The 23,958-nt window shown below is 38.1% G+C and overlaps 1 protein-coding gene and 1 pseudogene across 1 annotated transcript in view; one reads left to right on the top strand and one right to left on the bottom strand.

The window, feature by feature from the left end:
- The window catches only part of BCKDHB (branched chain keto acid dehydrogenase E1 subunit beta), a 221,517-nt gene extending 198,082 nt beyond the window's left edge, over window positions 1–23,435 (top strand). The window contains exons 10-11 of the mRNA XM_036316658.1: window positions 21,551–21,699; window positions 23,149–23,435. Coding sequence (XP_036172551.1) covers window positions 21,551–21,691 — 141 coding nt within the window. The 3' untranslated portion in view covers window positions 21,692–21,699; window positions 23,149–23,435. The remainder of the gene's footprint in view (window positions 1–21,550; window positions 21,700–23,148) is intronic.
- Window positions 20,072–21,458, bottom strand: LOC118659940 (annotated as a pseudogene).
- Window positions 23,436–23,958: the final 523 nt, after the last annotated feature.

Genomic DNA, 23,958 nt, shown 5'->3' with positions numbered 1-23,958 from the left:
ATACCCTCGAATAATTAAGTCAGAGCCTTTGCGTAGGACCAAGGCATCAGTTTTTAAAGCTCTTTCATGATTTTACTATGCAGTCAAGTGTGAGCCCTACTAAGGTATACTAAGAGTGTATTAAGGTTGAAATCATCAGGGAACATGAAGGTAGGGTGAGGGGACTGAGATGGGAAATGTAGACTGCCATTTGATACGTTTTCATGGTGAAAGAAAGAAGAGAGATGGGATGATAATTTAAGGAACTATAGCAGGAGATAGAACACACTCATATCAGTAACAACATATTAGCATCCTATATAATAAAAGGGTAATATGCAAATTGACCCTAACAGCAGAATGACTGGGAATGACTGGTCACTATGACACACACTGACCACCAGGGTGCAGACACTCAATGCAGGAGATGCCCCCTGGTAGTCAGTGCACTCCCACAGGGGGAGCTCCACTCAGCCACAAGCCAGGCTGATGGCTGCCAGCACAGCGGTGGTGGCGGGAGCTTCTCCCGCCTCCTCAGCAGCGCTAAGGATGTCCCACTGCAGTTTAGGCCTGCTCCCCGCTGGCAAGTGGACATCCCCCAAGGGCTGCCGGGTTGCCAGAGGGATGGCTGACTGCCAGCTTAGACCTGATCCCCTGGGGAGCGGGCCTAAGCCAGCAGGTGGCCATTCCCCGAGGGGTCCCAGACTGCGAGAGGGCACAGGCCAGGCTAAGGGACCCCCCTGAGTGCACACATTTTTGTGCACTGGGCCTCTAGTACATATATATATATATATATATATATATATATATATATACACAAATATAGCAGTAATCTCAGCCACTCCTTTATGGTTGTGAATCAGTGAACCTGCAGTTCCAAAAAGATTCCTTGTAATTTTGATACACTTGTCCATTCCCCACTACCCTCCCTTCTCTGGCCATCTTTCTCATTCCATCCTCCTTCCTTGCCTGTGGTCACCTGTCCTTTTCTGTCTTAAGTCAGGTGGGAGGGGGCTTGGTATCATATGCTTAATCTCAGAGCTGGCTTCCCTCATGGTGGCCATATGGCTTTTGCATTTCTAAGAAAGAATTCTAGATTCACTTTCTTTATACCATAAAGGTCCTATTTCCTGAGCTAGTAACTGAAGGCAAGGGAATAGAATATGCAATTTGCTAAGTCAATGGAGGCCCACCTTTGAACTGGGGAAAGTGTTGGCTTCTCTCAAAATACTTGGAAGAGAGGCAGAGGAAGAAGAGTGGATACCTAAAGGGAAATCTAAATATATTAGAAGGGAGAAGATGGGAATGAGTGCTGGATAGATAGCCAATACTGCTCACTGCATGGATAGATGCCACATATGTATAATGAATTATTTTACATATGCAAATTATTGATACTGTTTTATGGGGACATTTTGAATGGCATATGGAAACTACTATAGTGATAGTATTTTGCTGAGCATCAGATATCTCAGGAAAAAATAATCTTTCTGTGGTGATTAGAACATGTGATATATATCAAATAACAATTTGATATAACAAAGTCATTTATTCACTTAAACACTGAACATATAGCAATCTGCATCATGTCTTACTGATTCTTTTTGTGAAAACCCTACTACTTGACAACATTGGTCTTGTGGCAGAATCTGGCCTTCTGTCATTGTATTTCTGGAAATCATCAGGCAAATGCATAGCTGTCCTTTTTCTGGTTACTGTTTTATGGGAAAATGTGGTTACTGGTTGTATCATTTTAAGAGTCTGCAAACTCTTTGTCTAGAAAATGGAACAAATGCTAATCAGATTTTTAAAGGACTGTCAAATACACCTGCAAAATGGAATTAAAGGAGGTTGTCCATAAGATGTTTGAAGATTAAGAGAAAGCTCCTACCAGTCTTAGGACTATTTTGTGTATAGTCATAATTGATACACGTTTGAGTTGAACTATTTAATGGTGATAATTATGTCCATAAGAAGAAACAGAACAGTTTTTTAACAGGAGAGTGAATAGAAAACTACTTGTTAGTTTCTGGAAGTTTAAATTGTTAGACTTCAGTCTCCTCTCTTCAATTTAGAATTAAAGTTTGGGATTAAAAATACTTGAGGAAAAAAACCCTATAACTTGAATCTAATCATGAGAGAATCATTAGACAAATCCCAAAAGAGGGATAGTCTACAGAATACCTGACCAGTACTCCTTAACTGTCAGGGTCATACAAAACAATGCAAGTCTAAGCAACTGTCACAGCCAAGGAGATCCTAAGGAAACAGGATGACTAAATGTAATGTGTGATCCTGAAGGGCAGTTCTGGAAAGAAAAGAGGACATTGGTGAAAACTGAAGAAATGTGAATAAAAGATGGACTTTAGTTAGTGATATTATATCATTACTAGAGGCCCAGTGCACAAATTTGTGCACCAGTGGCGTCCCTTGGCCTGGCCTGCGGGATTGGCTGGAAACAGGCTCTCCGACATCCCCCAAGGGGTCCCAGATTGTGAGAGGGCGCAGGCCAGGCAGAGGGACCCCACTGGCGCACGATCGGAGCCGGGGAGGGACCCCGGAGGTTGGCCAGCCAGGGCGGGAACGAGGGAGGGCTCTAGGGTGTGTCCGGCTCATCTCACTCAGTCCCGATCAGCTGGACCTCAGCAGCAAGCTAACCTACCGGTCACTGTCTGCCCCTGGTGGTCAGTGCACATCATAGTGAGCATTTGAGCAGCCTTAGCATATCATTAGCATATTACAGTTTCATTGGTTGAACAGACAACCAGATGACCGGACACTTAGCATATTAGGCTTTTTTTATATAGGATTGGCTTGTGAATTTGATAAATGTATCATACTAATGTGAGATGTTAATAACAGTGGAAACTGGCATAAGATATATGAGAACTCTCTACTGTCTTCATAATTTTTCTATAAATCCAATGGTATCTTTAAAGTAATTTTTATAAATTTGCAAATAAATTTTGCAGAAAATAAAGAGTTTCTACCACAAAGTAACTGGTGCAGAACCTCAGTGCTACCGCCTACTAAAGCCAGAAGCCCTGTGTTCTTTAAGGTCCTCTCTGTAGTGCTCCTTAGATCTGGCCTTTTTACACCCTTATTTTGAGTCTTTGACCTCCTGTTTGACAGTCTGTTGCCATGTCTGTTTCACTATAGTGAATGTAGGTTAAGAAACAAGGAAACTAATATTTACAATGTGCCAGGCATGTACTGGATTTCTCTCAAATTAACACTTCCAATTTTTAGAAGGCTGTGAGATAAACTGAGGAAAACTGAGATACAGAAGACTAAATGAATTGCCCAGAACCATGGAGATGCCTCCTAACAGACTGTGCACTAGAGCCTGGTTATCATATCAATTCCAGGACTCTCTGCATCCTTATGTCTCTGTCATCTTTGTTATGAGAAGATGCACATCAAGATATTTTTAACCTGTTTTCTTTTTTAATTTTTAAACTTTTTGAAATAATTATAAGCACTCATGAAGTTTCAGAAATATTAATTACAGTCCTGTGTACCCTTTACCCAGCTTCTCTCCATGGTGACATCTTACATAACTCTAGTACAGTGGTCGGCAAACTGTGGTTCAGGAGCCACATGCGACTCTTTGGCCCCTTGAGTGTGGCTCTTCCACGAAATACCACGTGTGGGTGCACATGTACAGTGTGATTGAAAGTTCATGGCCCATGTGCAGAAGTCGGTATTTTGTGGAAGAGCCACACTCAAGGGGCCAAAGAGCTGCATGTGGCTTGTGAGCCACAGTTTGCCGACCAGTGCTCTAGTACAATGTCAAACCAGGAATTTGACATTGGTACTCCAAGGTAGGCCCCATGTGGGCCCTGAGCAGTGCAGGAAGGGCCTGAGCCAGGGGGCTCCTGGGCAGGGGTGGAGCCGCCATCGGAGCTGCAGGGGGCTGCCCAAGCCAAAAGCCTCGGCAGAGGCGTTAGGCCTGGGCGGGGGGGTGGAGCCAGCAATCGGAGGGGTCTAGCGGTCTCCTTCCCAGGCCTGACACCTCTGGCCGAGGCGTTAGGCCTGGGTGGGGGGCAGAACCGGAAATTGGAGGTGTTTGGGGGTCCCTTGCCCAGGCCTGACGCCTCTGGCTGAGGCGTCAGGCCTGGGCGAGGGGCCTATCCAGCGATCGGAGGGAGATGGGGGTCCCCTGCCCAGGCCTGACGCCTCTGGCAAAAGCGTCAGGCCTGGGCGAGGGGCCGATCAGAGGGTAATGGGGCTCGATGCCTCTGGCCAAGGCGTTAGGCCTGGGCAGGGGCCGAGCCGGCGATTGGTGTGAACTACAGAGGAAACACCTTTTCTGACCGCTCATTGGCTAAGCTCCCTGTATGCCACTGGTAATATTCTTAGTGACTTGGGTAATAAGAATCCAAAAAGGTGATCTAGGGTTTTTCACCACACTCCTGACGAAAAAAACGAAGGTCTGCTGCTGGAGGGCTAAGAAATGTCAGATCCTGCCCTAGCCGGTTTGGCTCAGTGGATAATGCCTCGGCCTGCCCACCGCAGGGTCTGTGTTCAATTCTGACCAAGGGCATGTACCTAGGTTGCAGGCTCCTTCCTGGCCAGGGCCCAGGTCAGGGCTCATGCAGGAGGCAACCAATCAAAGTGTTCCTCTCACTGTGATGTTTCTCTCTGTCTTTCCCTTTCTCTTCCACATTCTCTAAAAATCAATGGAAACATATCCTCAGGTAAGGATAAAAAAAAATAATAAAGAAATGTCATATCCTATGAAAGACACATCTTGAAAATGCCTAAAGAAAGTTGTCATTTTTCATGAAGGGACTGGAGTCCGTGTTGATGAAAAAATCTTGGTGGCTGTGGTGACTGGCAGTGGCTGCAGCAGCAGGGCGATGGGGCTGGTGCCTTCCCCTGATCAGCCCGGTCGCCTCCCACAAAGGGAGGCCAGACTGCAGCTTATGCCCGCTCCCCAAGGGGAGCAGGGAGCAGGCCTAAATCATCAGTAGGACATCCTCTGAGGGCTCCCAATATGTGAGAGGGGGCAGGCTGGGCTGAGGGACACCCCCTCCCCCCCCCAGTGCACGAATTTCGTGCATCGGGCCCCTAGTGTATTAATAATTAACCTTAAACAAAAAGCATTTTGTGACTTCTTAAGGTCCTTGGCTTTCTTTTGTTTCTTTGTTAAAACAATTTGTTTCACTCTCTTTTTGTTTTTGTGTTGTTATTGTGAGTTTATTTTGTTTTGGTTCTGTGATCATCTATATTTAGTCTTTTTTTTTTTTTCATTTGTGTGTCAAATTGATCAGCTGACAGCCGCCTGAGTTCAAGCTTTGCCAGGAATTCAGAGGTAAAATCTTTTTGTTCAAAATCTGCTGGCTTCTGTTATCAGTATGAAGGGCTACGATTATTAAACCCTTGCCTTCCTACCAGCTTGAGAAATATGAAGATAAGTGAAAACTGGAAGTTTTCAGGTCAACCTCAGACTTACTGCTGTGCCAGACATTGTATGCTCCAATGACTTCTGCTCTCAGGAGTCAGAAGGCATTTACTTTTTCAGCAACTGGGGTTTGATTTCCTTTGTTATCATGCTGCTGAGGGCACACTGGCAGTGAGGGTGATTGAATGGAAGCTAGAGCCATGCTGTCCTGTCACTTACCCTGCTGGTAACAGAGTCAGGCAAGGACCCACATCCTCCACTTTCCTGTATAGCATGAGTCTGAAAACCAAAGAAAGTGAGATGTTTTGCCATTCTTTATTTCACAAAGGAAACATTTTTTTCACAGCATGAAAAGATAACTAAATGGAATTTACTTAAACTTTCTAAGTAATTAGTCTGTACGTAGAGATTTCAATTAATGATCCCATATGATAGAATTGTCAAACAATCCAAAGTTTTATAAATTAGTATTATAATAAATGCTAAGCAAATATAAATATTTGCACTTTGTATAACTGGGTACCTAGAACATTTTCTAGTTAAATTTTGCCTTCATTTTTAGATTACCCTGACAATCACCCCGAGTTGCTGGGTGGCAAGATTATTATGGGACTAGCTCAGAATTTGCTATATTGAGGGTGGGGGAGAGAGAGGTTTTTCTCTACTGCCCCTAGATAAAGCATATGAAAATCTGTTTCTGTCTGCAGTGAATTCCTACTCCTTACCAAAGGAACAATAGATACCATTTATAAAAATAGGATATTTGTGCACGTTGCTAGGTTACTCAATTTTGAGCCTTTTTCTTTACAATACATAATCAAAAAAAACTCAGAGAGATGCAGAGATAAGAAATAAGAAGAGGAAATCAGTAGTCTGAGTATATGGGAAATTGTTATTATCATTAAGACACTGGATATGGTAATAAATAGATTACTAAAAGAGGAAAGACATTTCAACACTAGCCAAGAAAGGATTCCAGGTAATTACAAACTATAGTAAACTACTTCCAATTTCAAAGCCCGAATTTTTATTTTTCTAACTTCCTCAGAGGTGGGCACTTCGGTGTTGATCCTTAAAACATTTTGTACTGAATGCAATGATAATTTCCCCTAAATTACACAAAAAAGTGATCCACTCATCTTGGTAACTTAGTACCCTCATCCCCACGTTGTTTCTCATCACTGAGATCCTCAGGAACCCTGGTATTCATCTCTAATGAGATATCGGGTTTCCTGTAAATGAACCTGATTCACCCGAAGAATCTTGTAATTCGTGGCAGGCACTCCTGCATGTGCTCTGTAACATACGGATATATAAAATATGAAAACCATTTGTCCCTGTCAGGCTGGTCTGTTGGCCATTTGGCCACCTGGCTGTCCCTCCTCCCTTTCGTTTTTCCTTGTCGTCCACTCTCCCCTCCTGTCTGTGCTGAGGCCCAAGGACTTTCTCTCCACCTCTAGATCGCACCAGGCTCTTTTCTGCCTCCATGTGTTTCTACTTATTTTAACTCCTGGCCAAGCCACCTTCTCAAGGAAACCCTTCCCTGAGCACTCTGTACTACTTAGAGCTCGCTGTTATTCTCCTGCAAACCTCTGTGGATGTCCTTTCTACGACTTCCTCATATGTATTTCCCCCACTATAATATAGAGCTCTGTGGAGGTAGGGACATTGTGGGCTCTGAAATATTTGATTGGCAAGTGATTGAATAAGTGAATTTTGAAAAATCAATATTAAGGTCCTGAAGGCTTCCTGGAAAAGGACATTTGAGCTAAATTTGAAAAGTGGACCCTGTGAAGATAGCAGGGCATAGGAAAACAGAGTTTGAGAAGAGAGGCTTATGTTATAAAATAGTAAGCTTTGCAATGGCGGTAGGCCTGTGCATGTCTGTACTGGGTTCTGAGGGAAGTAGGGATAAATAAAGAATAAGCTTTGGGGAGCCAGGAAAACCTTCTAACTAGGGGAGGGAAGTGATCACACTGGGAACAGTGTGGAGTCTGGTAGATGAATAAGACAGTGTGCAGTAATTGCTAAGTAGTAAAAATCTCCACACCCCACTTTCTGTCTTGCTGATTTTTTGCCTCATCAGTGACTCAGCTCATTAATGCCCCAGAGTGAATCAGAACAGAAGTCAAAACTGGAGTTATTTGGTCAGCAATTGCTTACTGATGCCTACTCTGTGTCAGGCATTGTACCCCTAACACAGTGGACTGTGAAAATCAGTGTACATGACACTTTGCAATGTTGGTTTTGCACACCTAACTTAAGACACAACTCAAAAGATTTGCCTATTGATACTTGAGCCAGTGAAGACAAAGCTGGCAAAAAAGCCATCCTAAATGGGGGAGCGGGGGGAGGGATGTATTTAAGTTAATAAATGTAATCAATTTCTTCATTACTCTGCACAGTAATACTTAGATATCTGGAAACAACCACAGATAAGAAATATAATCATTGAAAATATTTCTTTTAAGAAACTCCAAGAGCTGCGTGGAAGCATATGTTGTTTTCTTGTCAGTTTTGCTTCTTATGTGTCATTTGCTCCCTGGATATAGATTTTCTTCTTCTGCCTGGACCTACACACATAGCCCACTCTGGCTGTAACATTCTTAGATTCCTTGCATCACACATTTTATCTTGTTTTGAAACTGGAGTACAATGGCTTATTTCACTAATTTTGCATTTGTTATAAAGCTGAATTCTAGTGAAATAATTCAGTTAGCAAAGATATTGTTTGTTTTGCACAAAAAGTGGTATGTTTTAGTCTTGAAACTAGTTCATATTGTTATTGCCACAGAAAAGGTCACCTCCCCCCGAATATTAGTGCTCAGAGCTGTTGCTTATTGATAGGGAAAGGGAGTTGCCATAGTAATCTAATAGTCTCCAAGGGAATGCGGTCATGGCCTTAAGCATCCGGCAACCCACCCTGTTTGGAAAGCCCCTATGAAAAGAATTTCCTTCCATGGAAATTGATTTACTGAAATAAAAGTAGTTAAATTTCTGTAGCTCAGATTTGTCCATAGGTTTGTTTTGCACAATCACCTTCTGTAATGAAAAGAAAAGCATTTATAAGAAACACAATCTATTTGGTTCTCTTCAAGAATGAGGTTAAATATATTGCATGTTAATTATTTCATAAATATGTTCGCAAACACTCAAACAACCTTTACTCTTTCTCATGTGATCTATAGACTTGAAAACCAACAAGATGCCTATCAAATGTATTTATCAATATTTGGGGTTTCAGAGTTCAGCAAGTGTTCTGAGGTGGGGAGGGAAGTCGTGGCATGAAAGAAATGTGCGCAAGCCATGCTAAGTGACTTAATACTCATGTATAATAATTGTACAACAGTAACATAAACCTGCCATCGGTAGTTCTGAACTTTAAATTACTCGCAGGTGGCTTGATGCGCGAACACTGTGTTTACAGGACCGAGACTGCACATTTGCTCTGCAGCTGTGTTGAACGGTATCAGTTTGGCGCACAGCATGATTGTTTTGGAGGGAGAATACTAGTAGACACTTTAGATCCCTTTTGGCAATTCTGAGGTAACCGAAGCACCTACTGCTGAAGTGAATCATATGTACTTATTAGATTTGCTACATAATTAGTATATGTGGGAACCGAAGGAAAATCCTTGTGGGTTGGTGATTTGTATGTCAAATAAATATATGCATGCTCATTTAGGGGACCGGAAATTGAAAATGATGAAATTCTAATGCATCGTAACCCAGATATATTACATATTTTTTAAAATCACGCTTTTAAAAGCAATACTTTCCCAGGGATGACTGAAATGCTTGTCCAAACAACTGGGACCCATCTGTTTCCGTCCACGGGGATGGGCTCATGTGCGCACAGCCACGACCGCACTTATATGTGTGTAACTAGCTTTGCACTTATAATGTGAGAGCCCACAGCTATTAATAAACACCCCAGTTCAGCTGTGGAGATTGTGCCAATAACCACTAATCGAAGCTGGCAAGCACAGTCTGAGACAGGAATCCATACCGCACTTAAATGTACATTTTAATTTAAGATTAATTTAATTGCAATGTCTTATCTGTTGTTTTAATTGCATAAAAAGAATTTTATTCTTAAAAGACATTTATTGAAATACTTCAGAAATTTTCTTCTGTAGTTTCAGATTTCTACAAAGTGAGTTAACTATAGGAATAGCAAAAAATATTTGCTGTGAGGAGAGGATTGAGTTTCATATTCCCATTTAGGTTAAGGTTAGGATAAAATTTGTAACCTATGTTCATTTAAAATATTTTTTTAATCTATCAAAAAGGTGTCACATTCTTAACAGATTACATCACTGTCTAAGATCATGTAGTTTCTATCATAGATAAGGAAATAAATGAAAGGGAGCAAATTAAATTTCCTGGTGGAGCACTTTGATTCTTTTATTTAAATTTACAGCGCACAATAGGTTGAACAACCAGTTTTCCTGAGACTTCACTGCTTCAGGACTCAAAGTAACAGCTCACCCCCTGCACTCCAGCAAGCTGCTAGTAATAAAACAGAAACAAGTCCACTCGTGTCCATCCTTCCCCTCATTGGCACATCTTCTCCCAGCAGGTACCTAAAAGGAGCAAACATAAATCCGAGCCTAACCTACTGTAATTCTAATTTAAAAGACCCATCTGTGCTCTGCCCCACCCCAAGAAAGAGGCACTAAACTGTTTAGCTCACCCGCGCCGCCCCCCCCCCCCCCCCCCGCACGCTTCCTGGAAACCTACACAGCAGAGAAAGGGAGAGCTCCATGGCTCCTGTGAAATAAGAGAAAAAATTCTAGAAATATATTTAAAGCTGTTACTTTCACCTTAATTCTCCTAGTCCATGCCTTCTGAAAAAGGAGAGTAGTAAGTCATACTTTTATGAGATTATTGAAAGGCAAGGGTTAGCAAATTCTGGCCATGGCCCAAATTTAGTCCACCCCTCATTTTTTTATAGCCTGTAAGCTATTTCCAGTCTAGCCTACACAGCACACAGCATAACCAGCGATGTAGCAAAGGTTTTTACAGCTTTTTATTAAAGTTTTGATTGGACTTGACAAATATAAAAAAACAGTTCAACCAGTTTTTCTTTCACAGATATAATGATAATGCTAGATACAAATATTACCATGTATCCAAGAAAGACTCTTTGGTCCACTGTTTCATCTTAAATCTTTCTCAGTACACTAGAGATTAAAGAGGAGAGCTGGTTTAAATACCAACAAAACTGGGAGCACCTTAAATTTAGCCAGCCTCAGCACCTTACTTGTGCCACCACAGAGTTGTTGAAAGGATTAAGTGAGACTATACAAATAATTACACTTGTTTATTACTAAGTAAGAACATCTCCTTGGTTACTGTTTAGTGAATCTGGCTTTTCTGTTCTCTTGTATGCATGTCCATACTCCTTTTTCTGAACCCATAGGCATATGGACAAACATTTCTTTTCTTATAGGCCGCCGTGTGGATATTCACCAGAATGTGTTGATTAAACACAGAATTGCTTGTTTGTGTCCATGTATGTTATGCACATCATTGTGTGTGATATATGACACAGGGAAACTTCTGCGATCTCTTTCAGAGAGTCAGTGCTGTGTGTTAGCCTCTGATTCCTAATTGTGGGAGTTGATTGAATTAATATAGTTCAGACTCAAATAAGTAGATAGAGAATAGTAAGTCAATGCTCTGGTCCATCTAAATAAATTATGTGAACATTACTATTTTATATGAACTATAAATTTAGTTCATCTAAATTTATTAATAAATAGTTCTTTTGGGCAGTTCTAATGTTATATTTTTACACTTAGGTATAAAATATCCAGAGCTAGGTCCCAACCCCTAACCACCCCTCACAAGTGTATCTGTGGTTTTATCAGACTTATTAGAAATTTGTCCATACCCAGCATTCATTACTTGGAGACTTGGATTCCTCTGATTAGCACACAGTGTACCCAATATTGGGAGCAAAAAGGGAGGCATCTATATTTAACCCCCTAATTCTGAAATATCTCTCCATTCTTGAAATTCTAATATGAAAATGTATGTATGCAAATGTATTGACATTCAATTTGAACAAATTCTTTGTAAGAAATATTAACCACCTTTGCAGGTAGAAACATAGATATGTAAATATAGTAAAGAAGAAATTTTACTTGGGATTCTGCATTTTATTTTAATTTGATACAGACAGTAATTACAATTGTAAGATTTAATGAATAGGTCAAATTCATTATGTTAGCAAACGCCATCCTCATAAGTAATGAGAGCATTTACAGGCCTTTCCTTACTCATATCAGGTTGCTGCCAGAAACTTGTTTGCATTGTTAATTTGTTCCATTATTAAACTTTGGAAGTGCAACTACTACTGGGATTCAATTAACAGGCTTTGACCACATCTCCAATTATTGATGGTAGCCTAGGACATTTATTTCTGCTGTGCTTTTCCTAGTAAAATTGCAGTGATACAGTGACCGAATTAAACTGCTGAAAAATAACTTAATATGATTTATTCACTCAGAAAAATCAAGCTTAAAGATTGTGTTGCTATGACACCCAAGATTAACTTAAAAAAATGTTTAATTTCAGTAAAATCATTGACACATCTCTTTTGGCAGTAAGTTGATTTCCCCCCTTTTCTTCCCTTATTTAACAAGCATTCTATTAAACATAAACTAAAAGACAAACTAGAACTCAAACACTTAAATAGAAGGAAAAAGCAATTAAAAAGCCTTCTATATTATAACAAAAACATATCATTTTTAAAATAGAAAATTTTTAGTATTATGTTTTAAATTCAGCTTCTCAAACTGTAGAAAGATGGTGCCCGATAGTGGGAAATCACGATTCTAGTAGTTTCGTTTTGCAATTAGCCTTGAAACTTAAAAACAGGTTGCAAAATTGGGAAACTGACAAATCCTAACAGAAACATTTAGTGCAGGTTCAGTTCCCAAATTCTAAGAGAATATATTTTCCATGTCATGAGACAAAGGAATCGTCAGGTTGCTTTAGCCAGGATTCATTTCTGCCTTCCGAGCACCATGTAGTGGTGTTGGAATGCTAAATGAAGAATTTCGTGGAAAAAAAAAACACAGAAAAAGTGAATGCTTTGTAGGATCCTCAAATGTTGCTCTGCCGGAGTATTTTGAATTTCCTGGTGCCAAGCCAAGAAAAAATCCTACCTTACAGAGAGCGATTTGTTCATGCGATGACTCAAGGCTGCAAGTCGCTTATGTTTATCGTTATGCATCCACATTCGAAAGCAATTTCACTTTCGAGCTTTGCTGCCGTTCATGCTGTTTCTATAGGAAGACTTTGAACTGTAAAAGTTAAGAAGCTTCAGGGTCTGTGGAAATTTGAGAGCATTGCCCTTTTTTTCTACTCTATTGAATATAAATTGTTTTAACAAAAGCAGTGGAGCCATAGTACATTTTAAATGTCAAGATCTGCACATGGTATATCTCAAAAAAATATAAACTTTAGATTTCGAACTTTTAAAACCTCAGAACATTTTTGGAGACTGATTGCAGCAAATAAACAGAATGTGTTGTAGAAAGATTTAATGAAGAAATGATTATTTTAGCCACGTTTCTCACTGTGCTCTTCAGGTGAAAATGGTGAGGCAGCTTTGGATCATAGCTCAAGGCTGTAGCTAGGGGAACCTTTGAAAGCAGAACCAAACTTTTATAGGTTTACCTGGAAAACCATAGTGGTTTGGATGGGGTGCTGGTTTTACCTTTGTGATTGCTCGTTTAGTTTTTATGAAAATTAAAATGAATTAATATTTATAAAACATTTACTATCATCGCTAGACCATAATGAACACTATTATTTTTAAGTGATTTTAGGTAAGATAAAATCTAGAAACTTATCACTTGCTTTCATTTATTTCTGATTTTAAAAATAATGAAATTTATAAAACTATCATTTTGAAAAGAAAGCAATCTTTATTATATAGTAAATTACTGATTTTAATGTTAAATTTTGATACTGAAATTTGTTCTACTTCAATTTGAAGTTAATGTATCGAGATTCATAGATAAGTCTACATTAACATGCTTGTCTTCTGACATGACGATTGAATTTGAACCACAAATCATTTCTACACATATTTTAATATCATATTCCAACTTTGTTTTAGATAGCTAGACTGTATCCAGGGAAACCTATTTAGATCAGAAATAGTATTTCTAACTTCAGAAAATAAGCTTCCATTTTAAAAATGGAATTGGAATTTAAATGAAAATCCTATTTAGAATTCAGTTTCATTCTTTAAGTAGCTGGAAAAAACCTTAGAAAACAACAATTGTACCCAATTTGTCAATAATTTGCATTGAAGAGGAAAAAAATGGAATTTTTTTTTTTTTAAAAATCAGCAGGCATTGAATACATTCCAGTGAAGTTGAGTAATAGAGATCTCAGCTTTTAATTTAGTCAGGATTATGATTTTACATGGCAGTTTTGCTGAAATAGTTGGATTTGACTGTAATGTTTCAGGTGTTCTACAAATCTGGATAAAATTACATTAGTCACATACTGTTTTATTTGGTTATATAGGTTCATTTGTGTTTTAAAAGTGAGATACCTCATGTCAACAAGTGTTTGCTGAAGGTATCTCATGTAAGTGGTATTAGAAAAATAAGATAAACATATTTCTAATGTTTGGGGGAGCATTCTGTTAGTTTGGGGGTAGATTAGGGACTCTGTTGTCTGAAGAATTAATTTCATAAATGTGTGCTCCAGAGAAAATCAGTATGAACTAATATATGTTTTAAGCTTTTTCAAAATATGATACATAATATTTAAATCATTTGCTTAAATGAAAAATATTTTACATTAATAAAATTATATTTATTTAGTTCAGTAAATGAAAGTAGTTTGGAATTGCTGACATAGTGCCTTTCCAGGTTTCTTTGACTCCTTTGCTGAGAAAGTATGATTTAAGACACCAGAATCATTTTTTCTCATCTGCTACAACTCATGTTTAGGCTATGGGCACGTTTTCATGACAGATTTAAAACCGATTTAAAACAAATATTCTCTGATAATATTTGGAAGCTGGGGAAAGTCTAACCTTACATAAATAATTAGGACTAATCAACTTATAATCAAAAATAAGTTTCTAAGTTCATGGACTTTAAAGCTATCAAATATACATCATTTTGGTATATTCGTTTTTCTCATAGTTTTAGAGTTTACCTCTTTCAATGCTCATTATGACATCTGGACATCTAATTACATTTAGAAGCAAAGTCTCTATTGTTTTATTAATAATAATAGACAAGGACCAAGCGGTATTGAAATTTAATTTTAAAATTCAGCACTTTCACAAGTAATTGAAAGCTCTTAATGTTTTCTCCTAGAGAAGAAATAACTTTATAATTTATATATCTTATTCAATGCTCATTACATTTACAGCTTAATTTACCCTCCCATACCCCCCTCTTGGAAACAAAAATATATTCTCATAGTTTATGGTGGCATAATAACAATTATGTGGTATAACCTTGGTCTTTTTGTTTGAAAAGTAATTTAAAAATCAGTTTTTGAGTTATTACTTTAAGAATAAGTTGTGGACTGATGTTTCTCATTGATCCAAGGAGGAACATAAAATCCTGATTTATCCAATAATCCCATAGGCAGTGCATGTCTATTTTGACTTGTGATGTGTTTCTCATTACAGTGTCCTGCTTTTCTGTTTTTCCATTAAATGTTTAGGAAATTTCCTTCAATATTTTTTCAGGGAAAGGTTTCATTAGCCAATATCATCTCTAAGAAAATAGGAACACTTATAAAAGACCTAAATTTTTTCATCTCACTTTAAACTTCATAACTTCAACTTAAGATCCTATGCATGTATTCTTGCACAGTGGGCTATATGCAACTTTATGTCATTGAAGACCTTAATAAAAATTATTCCAAAATTATCCTTAGAAAGAAATATGAGTCTGGAATTGCCTTGAATTAAAAAACAAAAGTGAAATGATTGCTTTAAAAATAAACCAAGTAATATTATATGGTCTTTATTCTTGACCCAATTTTTTTGAAGTATGTATGTCTTGATTACATTCATTTATCTACTTTTACTTGTAACCTTCCAGTAGCTTACTGAGAGGCTACTTTTCTATAGTAGCACTGCTTGGAAATGATGTTTTTTTAGAGGAAATTTTAAAACCGTTTCCATAGCTCTTGACTATAGCCTTAGGAACTGGCAATTAGTGTCTAGGTCCCTGCTTCCCACCAGGGAGCAGCACTGGGCCTGAGAGCAGCCCCACAGACTCCCTCTCAGTGATTACCACCCTCCTTCCTCATACAGCACTTAAATTTAGTTTTGGTATTTCCTTACATTTTAAAAAGGCTTAGTAAGTGTCCAGTAAATGGTAGCTGTTCAGGCTCTGTTCTTATAAGGGATATTATTTCTCACCATTGATTCTTCTGTGTACCAGAATCTTGTCTTTAATGATGATTTGTTCTATCATTTCAGATACCTTGTGTTTATTATAACTTGGAAAATCTTAGAAGGAAAACCAACACCTCACAGTTATTGAGCCACTGTGATATGTCAAGTATGAAACTAGGTACATTTTATAGGCTACTTCACAATCTAGGGAAGCAAACAGGCAAGGGAACAATAGTGTTACAAAACAGTAAGAAGATACTATAGCAGAATTTTTAATACTTCTATTTTGCTGTTGAGTAATCCGAGGCTAGGAGAGGTTAAATCACAGCAGAGCATAGATTCCCTTCAGACAGAATTCCAAATCCCATGCTGTATCAATTATATTATCAGCCCTGCCATAAAAACAAAAAGATTTGTTGAGAGTGACTGAAGCCACAGTGTGGAATGCCTGAGACTGATTTCAGTGATGTAACTCCTGTGATGTGGTGACAGGAGAATTTAGGGTTGATGTACTTCAAACTTCAATGGTGAAATGGGGTTAAGTGCTGAGTGATCCTGAGTGATCCCACGGAAACCCTCATATGGGTGCATTTACATGCACATGCACCACAACAAAATATATGTAGGTGTTACTACATAACTGGTTTAGGGTTCACTTTCAGTCCTTGTAACTGGATTCAGGGTGAAACTTTGAACCACAAGTGGCGGTAGAGAAGTTCCTCTTGGCACCTGTCTGGGTTCTCTTCTGTTGCCCCTAGTTACATGTTACACTATGATCTGCTTTGGAACCTCGCCGTCACATCTGTCAGTGTTTTCCATGTCAAGCTTCCCGGGAGACAACCCAGCACTGATAATTCCCATCTTAACTCCTGTGCTGGATACTACCTGTAATCCTCACAGTAACTGGTAGGTTAGGTAATTATTTCTTCCTAGTTTTCTATGGATTACTATGTCTGAATCAAAAATCATCAAATGCAGTTTTTAAAATATGAATGTGTTATTGAATACAAAGAAGAGTATGATTAATGGAAAAGAAGAACAATTAATCTGAATTGTTTGGAAACTATAGAGCACATGGTTTCTATAGTTACGGTGTCATACTGTGGTGTATAATAAGAGAGAGAGATACTTTGTGGAGGATTAATCGGGTACATTTATCTACAAATCTGCCAATGAGATCCAATACTTTTCTAAGAGTGTGTAAGTGTGTGTGTTTTCCTGTGTGTACAGCTTCTGTATGAAGACAAAAACTGATGCAGAACAAAGAAAGACTACCCACACATAAATCATTTGTCCATGAACCAGTTCATTGGGAAGTAACTGTGTACAGCTGCTGACCAAACATCTTATTTCCAATTGCTTTAAAGGAAGTTTAACAGAAGTCCATGGAAGGAAACATTTAAATTTCTTCAATACAGTTTAGTTAGCAAAGTGTTAAAATTTCAAACTTTTGTTCAGGGAATAGCCTTATAAAATTAATCACAGTCTTCTAAGTCCTTGAATTATCTTCCATAACTTTTACAGTGTATTTTATATACTTCTATATAGTATGTTATAATCATTTAATTCTATATAATTTACAGTAATTGTTTTCAAATTAAGGAAGTGCTGTATATAAAATAACAAATGTGTGTTTGTTAATTACATAAAATAGGAACTATACACATAAAAAGCTAACTCATCACTATACTCTTTCCCTTTATTTTAGTCCTTTTAATTACAAAAATAATACTGTGTCATAAAATCTCCAACAATACGTATAAAGTACGAAGTGGAGTCCTTTCTCACCTCCTGCCATTCCCAGTATCAAAGGGTAACCACTGTTTATAGTTGAAGTATGACCTTACAGACCTTTTTCTATGCCCATGCAATCATAGATGCACCCTTGTAAAAAGTGATTCTCATTCTTGAGGAATTAGAAGCATTGCTATTTGAGAAAAAATTTGGTTTGATGATTTTAGTCATTTTGCTAAAAGGAGTGATTTTCACAAATACAGATTATTTTGTTATAAGCCAGCTTCTAGGAGTAGTCCCTTGATTTTCTGTATTTTGCAGTGTCCATGGATAGTTCGTGTATGATGGAAAATCAGCCCGTGTCAACTAACATAATAAAACTGAGTTAATCCCAAATTGACAATTTAAAATTACTTTAAAATTACTTGTCGAAATCAAGAAACAATCCACTCAATCTGTCATTTCTTTTAAGCTTATTAGTAGTGGAATTTCTTAGGTGACTCTTTAAATCATATGTATGCAAGGTTCTCAAGTTGATACTGAGACTTCCTGTTGCTAGGAGAAGCTAACACTTATTTGGTGTTGGATACTGTAAGTCATAGTGCTTATTGGAGGCGGGGGAGGTGTGTATAAATGTCCAGTTGGTGCCCTTTGGAGCTAATTTGCCCTGTTTCTGTGTCCTTTCTGTTCTGATATACTTGTCACTAGAAGAAATATGCACAGAGGGTAGGGATTATGCATCAAGCATCAGGATTCTTTCATGTAAAAATTTCCCCTCAAATTTAATGTGAAAATACAGTTGGTAAAATATGTAAGAAAATGTGGATCTCCTCAAATCCTTCGTGAAGCAAAGCAATGTAGAAATCAAGTATAAAAAAAACAAAGGTTTTATTTCAGGTAATAGCTGTGAATGAGAAAATTGATATATTCCTAAGAATATTTTAATCACATCTCTCTCTTTTTTAGATTTTTTTAATGCTCTAAAAATTATGTTTTCAAATTTAACATGTTATAACATGTTTTTTCCTCTGAAGATAATTTACTACAGGATTTTTCTGTAGTTGAGATTCTGTAGTTTTTCACCAGGTTGCTAGCCTCACAGAGTCCATGGTGTCTCAGAGGAGACAGATAGTTAGGCAGCTACAGTGGACTGTGCTGAGTGCAGCGCTGTAGTCCAGGCAGCAGTCCTTTCTTTGTTGGTGGTGGTGCAGGACCTGGTGGGGTGGGGGGCGGGGGGGACGGGGTGTCAGAAAGACTTCCCAGAAGATACGGCTCTTTAAGTGATGCCTGAGAATGTTTGCTCATTAGTCAGGCAAAGAGCAATGGTCCTGGGAGATCAGTGGCCAAGAGTCAGGGGATCTACAGAAGCCTGGTGGTGAGAGACTGGAACATAGTCAAGTAACTGGTAGAAGTTCAGTGTGGCTGCATAGAGTAATTATAAACATTTATTATGATAATATGTTTATTGTATATAAAACTTGAAAAATACAGGAAACAAGAAAGCATACTATCACTAATTTCAAGCCACAGAGTTTACTGTGAACATATTGTTATGATTGTCATGCGTTACATTTGTATTTGTAGAACAGCATGTTTGGTATAGTCCGGGTTTGGCTTGAACAGTAGATATGTATGTAGGCATAAAATGCATATACATATATGAAAACATTTTAAGTAAAACTGGGATCATGCCAAACATGCTGTTTGTTACCTGCTTTTTTTAACCTGCTATTTTCACATTACAATAGACTTATTTTAATGCCCTTGGATGTAATTGTATTTTAAGTTGGAATGTTTCATTTCTGTGAGAAAAAGAAAGATACCTTCTTTTTTTTTCACAATAGATCTTTTAATGACTATTTTTTAACATTAAGAGTATTGTATTAGTGAACACCTTATCTCTTTGAACATTTGTTCAATGTATTAAATAATTTATAGAGAGAAATAAGTTTTGTGTTCTGTACAAATTAAAGGACCCATGAATATATCGCCCTCCCCCCGCCAAAGCTCGAATTCACAATGGTCTCAGCAGAAAATAAACAGTTCACAATTTAAACAGAATTCATAGCATTACAAAAGCTTACAGAACTCCTCACTTATCATTTTTTCTAACAGCAAAGATTACAATGACAGCACTGAAAGATCAGAATGCAAAAATATTTGTGCGAAACTGCATTAATTGTTCTTACCATTTAATAGAGGTAAAACCTATGAACACACAAGGACAATAATAAAAACAAGCTATATTGAAAATCATTCTATTTTGGGTTTCAAACAACATGGATTATACTATTACTAAACATTAAAGAAAATGCGGCACCATGAGCAGCAGGAGCAACAAATGATTTCGGCAGTTGTGCCAGCCAAGGAAGTTGACACTGGAATATGCCGAAGCTTACCTTCACACCAGCCATCCATCTTAAAGACTGGAAACAACTATAGGGCTTACACCTCATGTTAATGTCTTTATTCTTGAAATTTGTAGATCATAATGACATAGTTAAGAAAGTCCTTCCCCCCTTCTCAAGGAGTGTTTCTTGTGTCACTGGAAATCCTTAGAAAAGTTGAATCATAGACTCTCTGGTCTTCCCTAAACCAATCCATTTAACTGGAATCTGAAGCTCATCTTCAATATATTGAATGTAATTTTGTGCGTTAACTGGCAGTTCTTTAAACGTCCTTGCATTTGATATGTCTGTGTTCCATCCTGGAAGAGTCTTATATTGAACTTAAACTTTATTTAAGATCTCTTGGTTTGCTGGGAAATGAGGTATAATTTCTCCATCTAACTTGTAAGCAGCTCCAACTTTAATTTCTGTAAACGTGTCCAAAATATTCAATTTGGTAAGTGCCAATGCAGTAAATCCATTAATCATATGAGCATATTTAAGCAAAACAAGATCCAACCAGCCACATCTTCTTTTCCTTCCAGTAGTCACACCAAACTCTCCACCCCTTGTCTGTAATAATTCTCCAATTTCATTGTCTTGCTCTGTAGGAAAGGCACAGATTCCAACTCTAGTTGTGTAAGCTTTCACAACCCCACACACTTCTCCAACATTCTGAGGGGTCATACCCAATCCAGTACAAACACCTCCAATTGTACAGTTTGAGGAAGTTACAAAAGGGTAAGTTTCAAAATCAATATCTAGAAGTGCTGCATTTGCACCTTCTACCAAGATTTTCTTTGGTGGTCCATGTAGGGCCTCATATAGAAAATACACTCCATCTCTCACCATTGGTTAAATTCTTTCCATATAACCCTTGAGTTTTGTAATTCACCTTCGATGTCTATTTCCAAAGTGGGGTATATAGATTTGTACTGGTTTGCCAGAACTTTGAACCTCTCAGAAAAGCCATCGAAATCAGAAACCAGACGTACATCCTGAGTCCACTCCGAGCAGCTTTGGAAGAATAAACTGGGCCGATGCCCTTTTTTGTGGTACCCAAATTCTTTCCTGCTTGTTCTTGTCTCTGCTGTTCCTGGATGCCATCAGCGGCTTGATGAAAATCAAACACATTATGAGCTCTGTCAGATATGATAAGCCTTTTTTCCCAGCCTTCCAGACCTTTTCCTTTTTTAACATTTTTTTCTGCTTCCTCAAATAATCCCGGTAGATGAATTACCACACCATTTCCAATGAATGCAGTAACATTTAGATTAATTATTCCACTGGGTAAAAGATGAAAATCATACTCCACGGAACCTATAACAACTGTGTGGCTGGCCTTATTTCCTCCCTGGCAGCGGCACACGATGTCCGCGTCCTGTGCCAGCAGATCCACCACCTTCCCTTTGCCTTTGTCGCCCCACTGTGTGCCGAGTACCACTGTCACCTGGTTCCCTCCGGGCCACACCCGGGGGCAGCCGCAGTCACCGTTGGGCAGGGAGGATGCTGCCAGGTGGGCCTCAGCCAACGCCATGGCTCCAGTGACATGAGGAGAGCCCCAGGGAGAGGTGGACAGCAGCAAGTGCACGAAAGAAACTCGAAAGATATCTTCTTGAAGTTAACCACCTGTATTCATATCTGCAGGAAGAATGCTTCCTGAACCTGGAGGCTCCTATATCCAGAGTATGTGGGTATGACACACCCTTTCCTCACATTTTTGAGCCATTCTACATCCCAGACAAATGGAAATGCTATGATGCCCTTCGAAAGATGATCAATTATTGACCACACGGGTAAGTCAGCCCTGCATTTTGAGCAAGCTAGCATGTTCTGTTGCCCAAGGAACAATGGCCACCATTGTGTTGTGTTTTGGTAAATGGCAAGTTTCAGAACAAAATGTGGACTTAAAAAAAAAAATTCATAGTATATTTGCATTTAATAGAGACATAATAAGCATGTGTATTGTCTGATTTCTCTAAAACAGATGCTTGCATTTGTTAATGTTGAATAGTCACTAGATGAGGGTGTTTTCTGCCATGGTTTAATTGCAAATACACCCTGTATTCCAATTTTTACCCTCATTTCTATTATATTTTTTATCAGCTATTTAAACTCTTCACCAATAGGGGTAATTTTTGTTATTTTAAAATTGCCCTTTAAGCACCATCAATTTGGACTCTAGTGGTTTCGACTCTGTGATGACCCATACATAACATTCTGAAATTTGCCTTTATATTACTTGAAAAAATAACTTTGTTGAGTAGGAAACCTATGAATTGTGTATAAGGTAAATTTTTACTTTAAAAAAAAAACAACAATAAAATATCCAGCGCAACCACCATTACAAGGATTTTTTTGGCAAGTGGATGTTTTTACATTGTGGATAATAAACGATATTTATTCACTATGATTTCCTAAGTTGTGCTTATATGCCCTTTCAGCATGTTAGTCTAGCAACAGGAATACCATTAAACATTGCTAAGTGAGTTTTTAGCGTTTTAATACTATAGAAGTTGCTGTCACTGACACACTGATTTATTTTGTCTTTGGCAATTTTGAAATTATTCAAAAATGCGTAGGAAGGAATTAAATGCCGTAATAACACAGCCATACTTTTTAAAGATAAGAGACACTATATTCCTGCATTCTTTGAATGGGTAGTAAAGTCAGCTAGCTCTCCTGAACCAGCGAGAGAAACCTTAATTTGTGCAGATAGAGAAAATAATGCCCTCCTTCTTCCCCACTGATCTCCACACCAGAGTGTTTGGAGTTCTATTCTGAGAATACTGTGAAGTTAGGTCCATTAGTCCACATGTCCCTGGCATCTCTCAGACATGCAGAGGTAAATGCTTTATTTCTGATGTCCTCTTAATGTCTGTAAAGCAGCTGGCCTCTAGAGCAAGTAGCATGAGGACTGGTTAGGGGACTTCCTCATTTTGTTGTCCATCTTATTCCATCCTATGGACCATCATAATGGAGAGTCAAGGTAATAACATGTGGCCATATACCTTGTAGCTAATTTAAAGGTAATATTTAGGTGATGATTTTAAATTTAGATATGTATTTCCTTTTAAACAACAAAAGATATTAGTCTATTATGAAAATATGATAAGAGATGCATAGGTTTTTCTATACTAAAAGTTAAATATGACATTAGAGAAAGTAGTTATGCAATTAAGAAAAATTTTTATTTAATTCACAGTGGCCCATATGTCTATAATTGTCATTGATTTCTTTTACAGAAAAACTGGAAGATTGTGACTAGATATGGAAATATTTTTCTGAATTTTTTTATATTTTCTCAGATTTATCTCTCCTTGAAAATAGAATTTTTATGAAATGAAGCATGATGGATATTGGCTGAAAATTATAAATTAGTTATTGTATTGACACACATGAATTGATTTCCATTAAGAGTGTTTCAGATGGACTTTTTTAAATGTTCGTATGATAGTCTTTTAATTCCACTTATTACATCTGTAAATATTGGGTGTGGGGAAAGTAGTCAATAAAGCAAAATCACATTGGTCTTCAGGTTGTGTGTCTTTTTTTTCATTAGTAAAAAGAATTTTTGTTGCAGATGAAGGGAACCAAAATTCTGCTACTGTGAAATTGCTCTTTTGAGAAATTGAGGTTAAGCTGTTTATTAAGAAATAAGACTCAGGGAGCTTTTGATTCTCCCCATTCTCCTTCCTCCTGCCTAAGAGATTCAGACAGAGAAACCTGCTTCAGAAAGACCTTGGGATGTTCCCGTAGCCTAACAGGAATTAATGTGGTAAACAAGAAGGCTTCAGGCAGGTGCCTGTTAGCTGGATACCCCTGTGTCCCATTGTTTCTGAGTTGCCTAGCAAGGATTTTTCTGCCATGTATGTTCCCCACTTCCTCAACTGCCTGCAGGTTGCCCTTTGTCACTTCTGAAATCTAAGACCCAGTTCCTCCCTTTTCCCCTTTGTCCAAAAATGTTTTATATACCCAATGTTGCCTCACTGTCTTTGAAATCTCATGGAATCTTTATGCCTATGTGAATTTCCCAGGCATGTGTATTAAAACTT

Source organism: Myotis myotis, unplaced genomic scaffold (genome assembly GCF_014108235.1).
Source record: "Myotis myotis isolate mMyoMyo1 unplaced genomic scaffold, mMyoMyo1.p scaffold_m19_p_7, whole genome shotgun sequence".
In the NCBI taxonomy this organism is placed as follows: Eukaryota; Metazoa; Chordata; class Mammalia; order Chiroptera; family Vespertilionidae; genus Myotis; species Myotis myotis.
The sequence above is the reverse complement of the archived record's forward strand: the minus strand, read 5'-3'. Positions and strand labels throughout refer to the sequence as shown.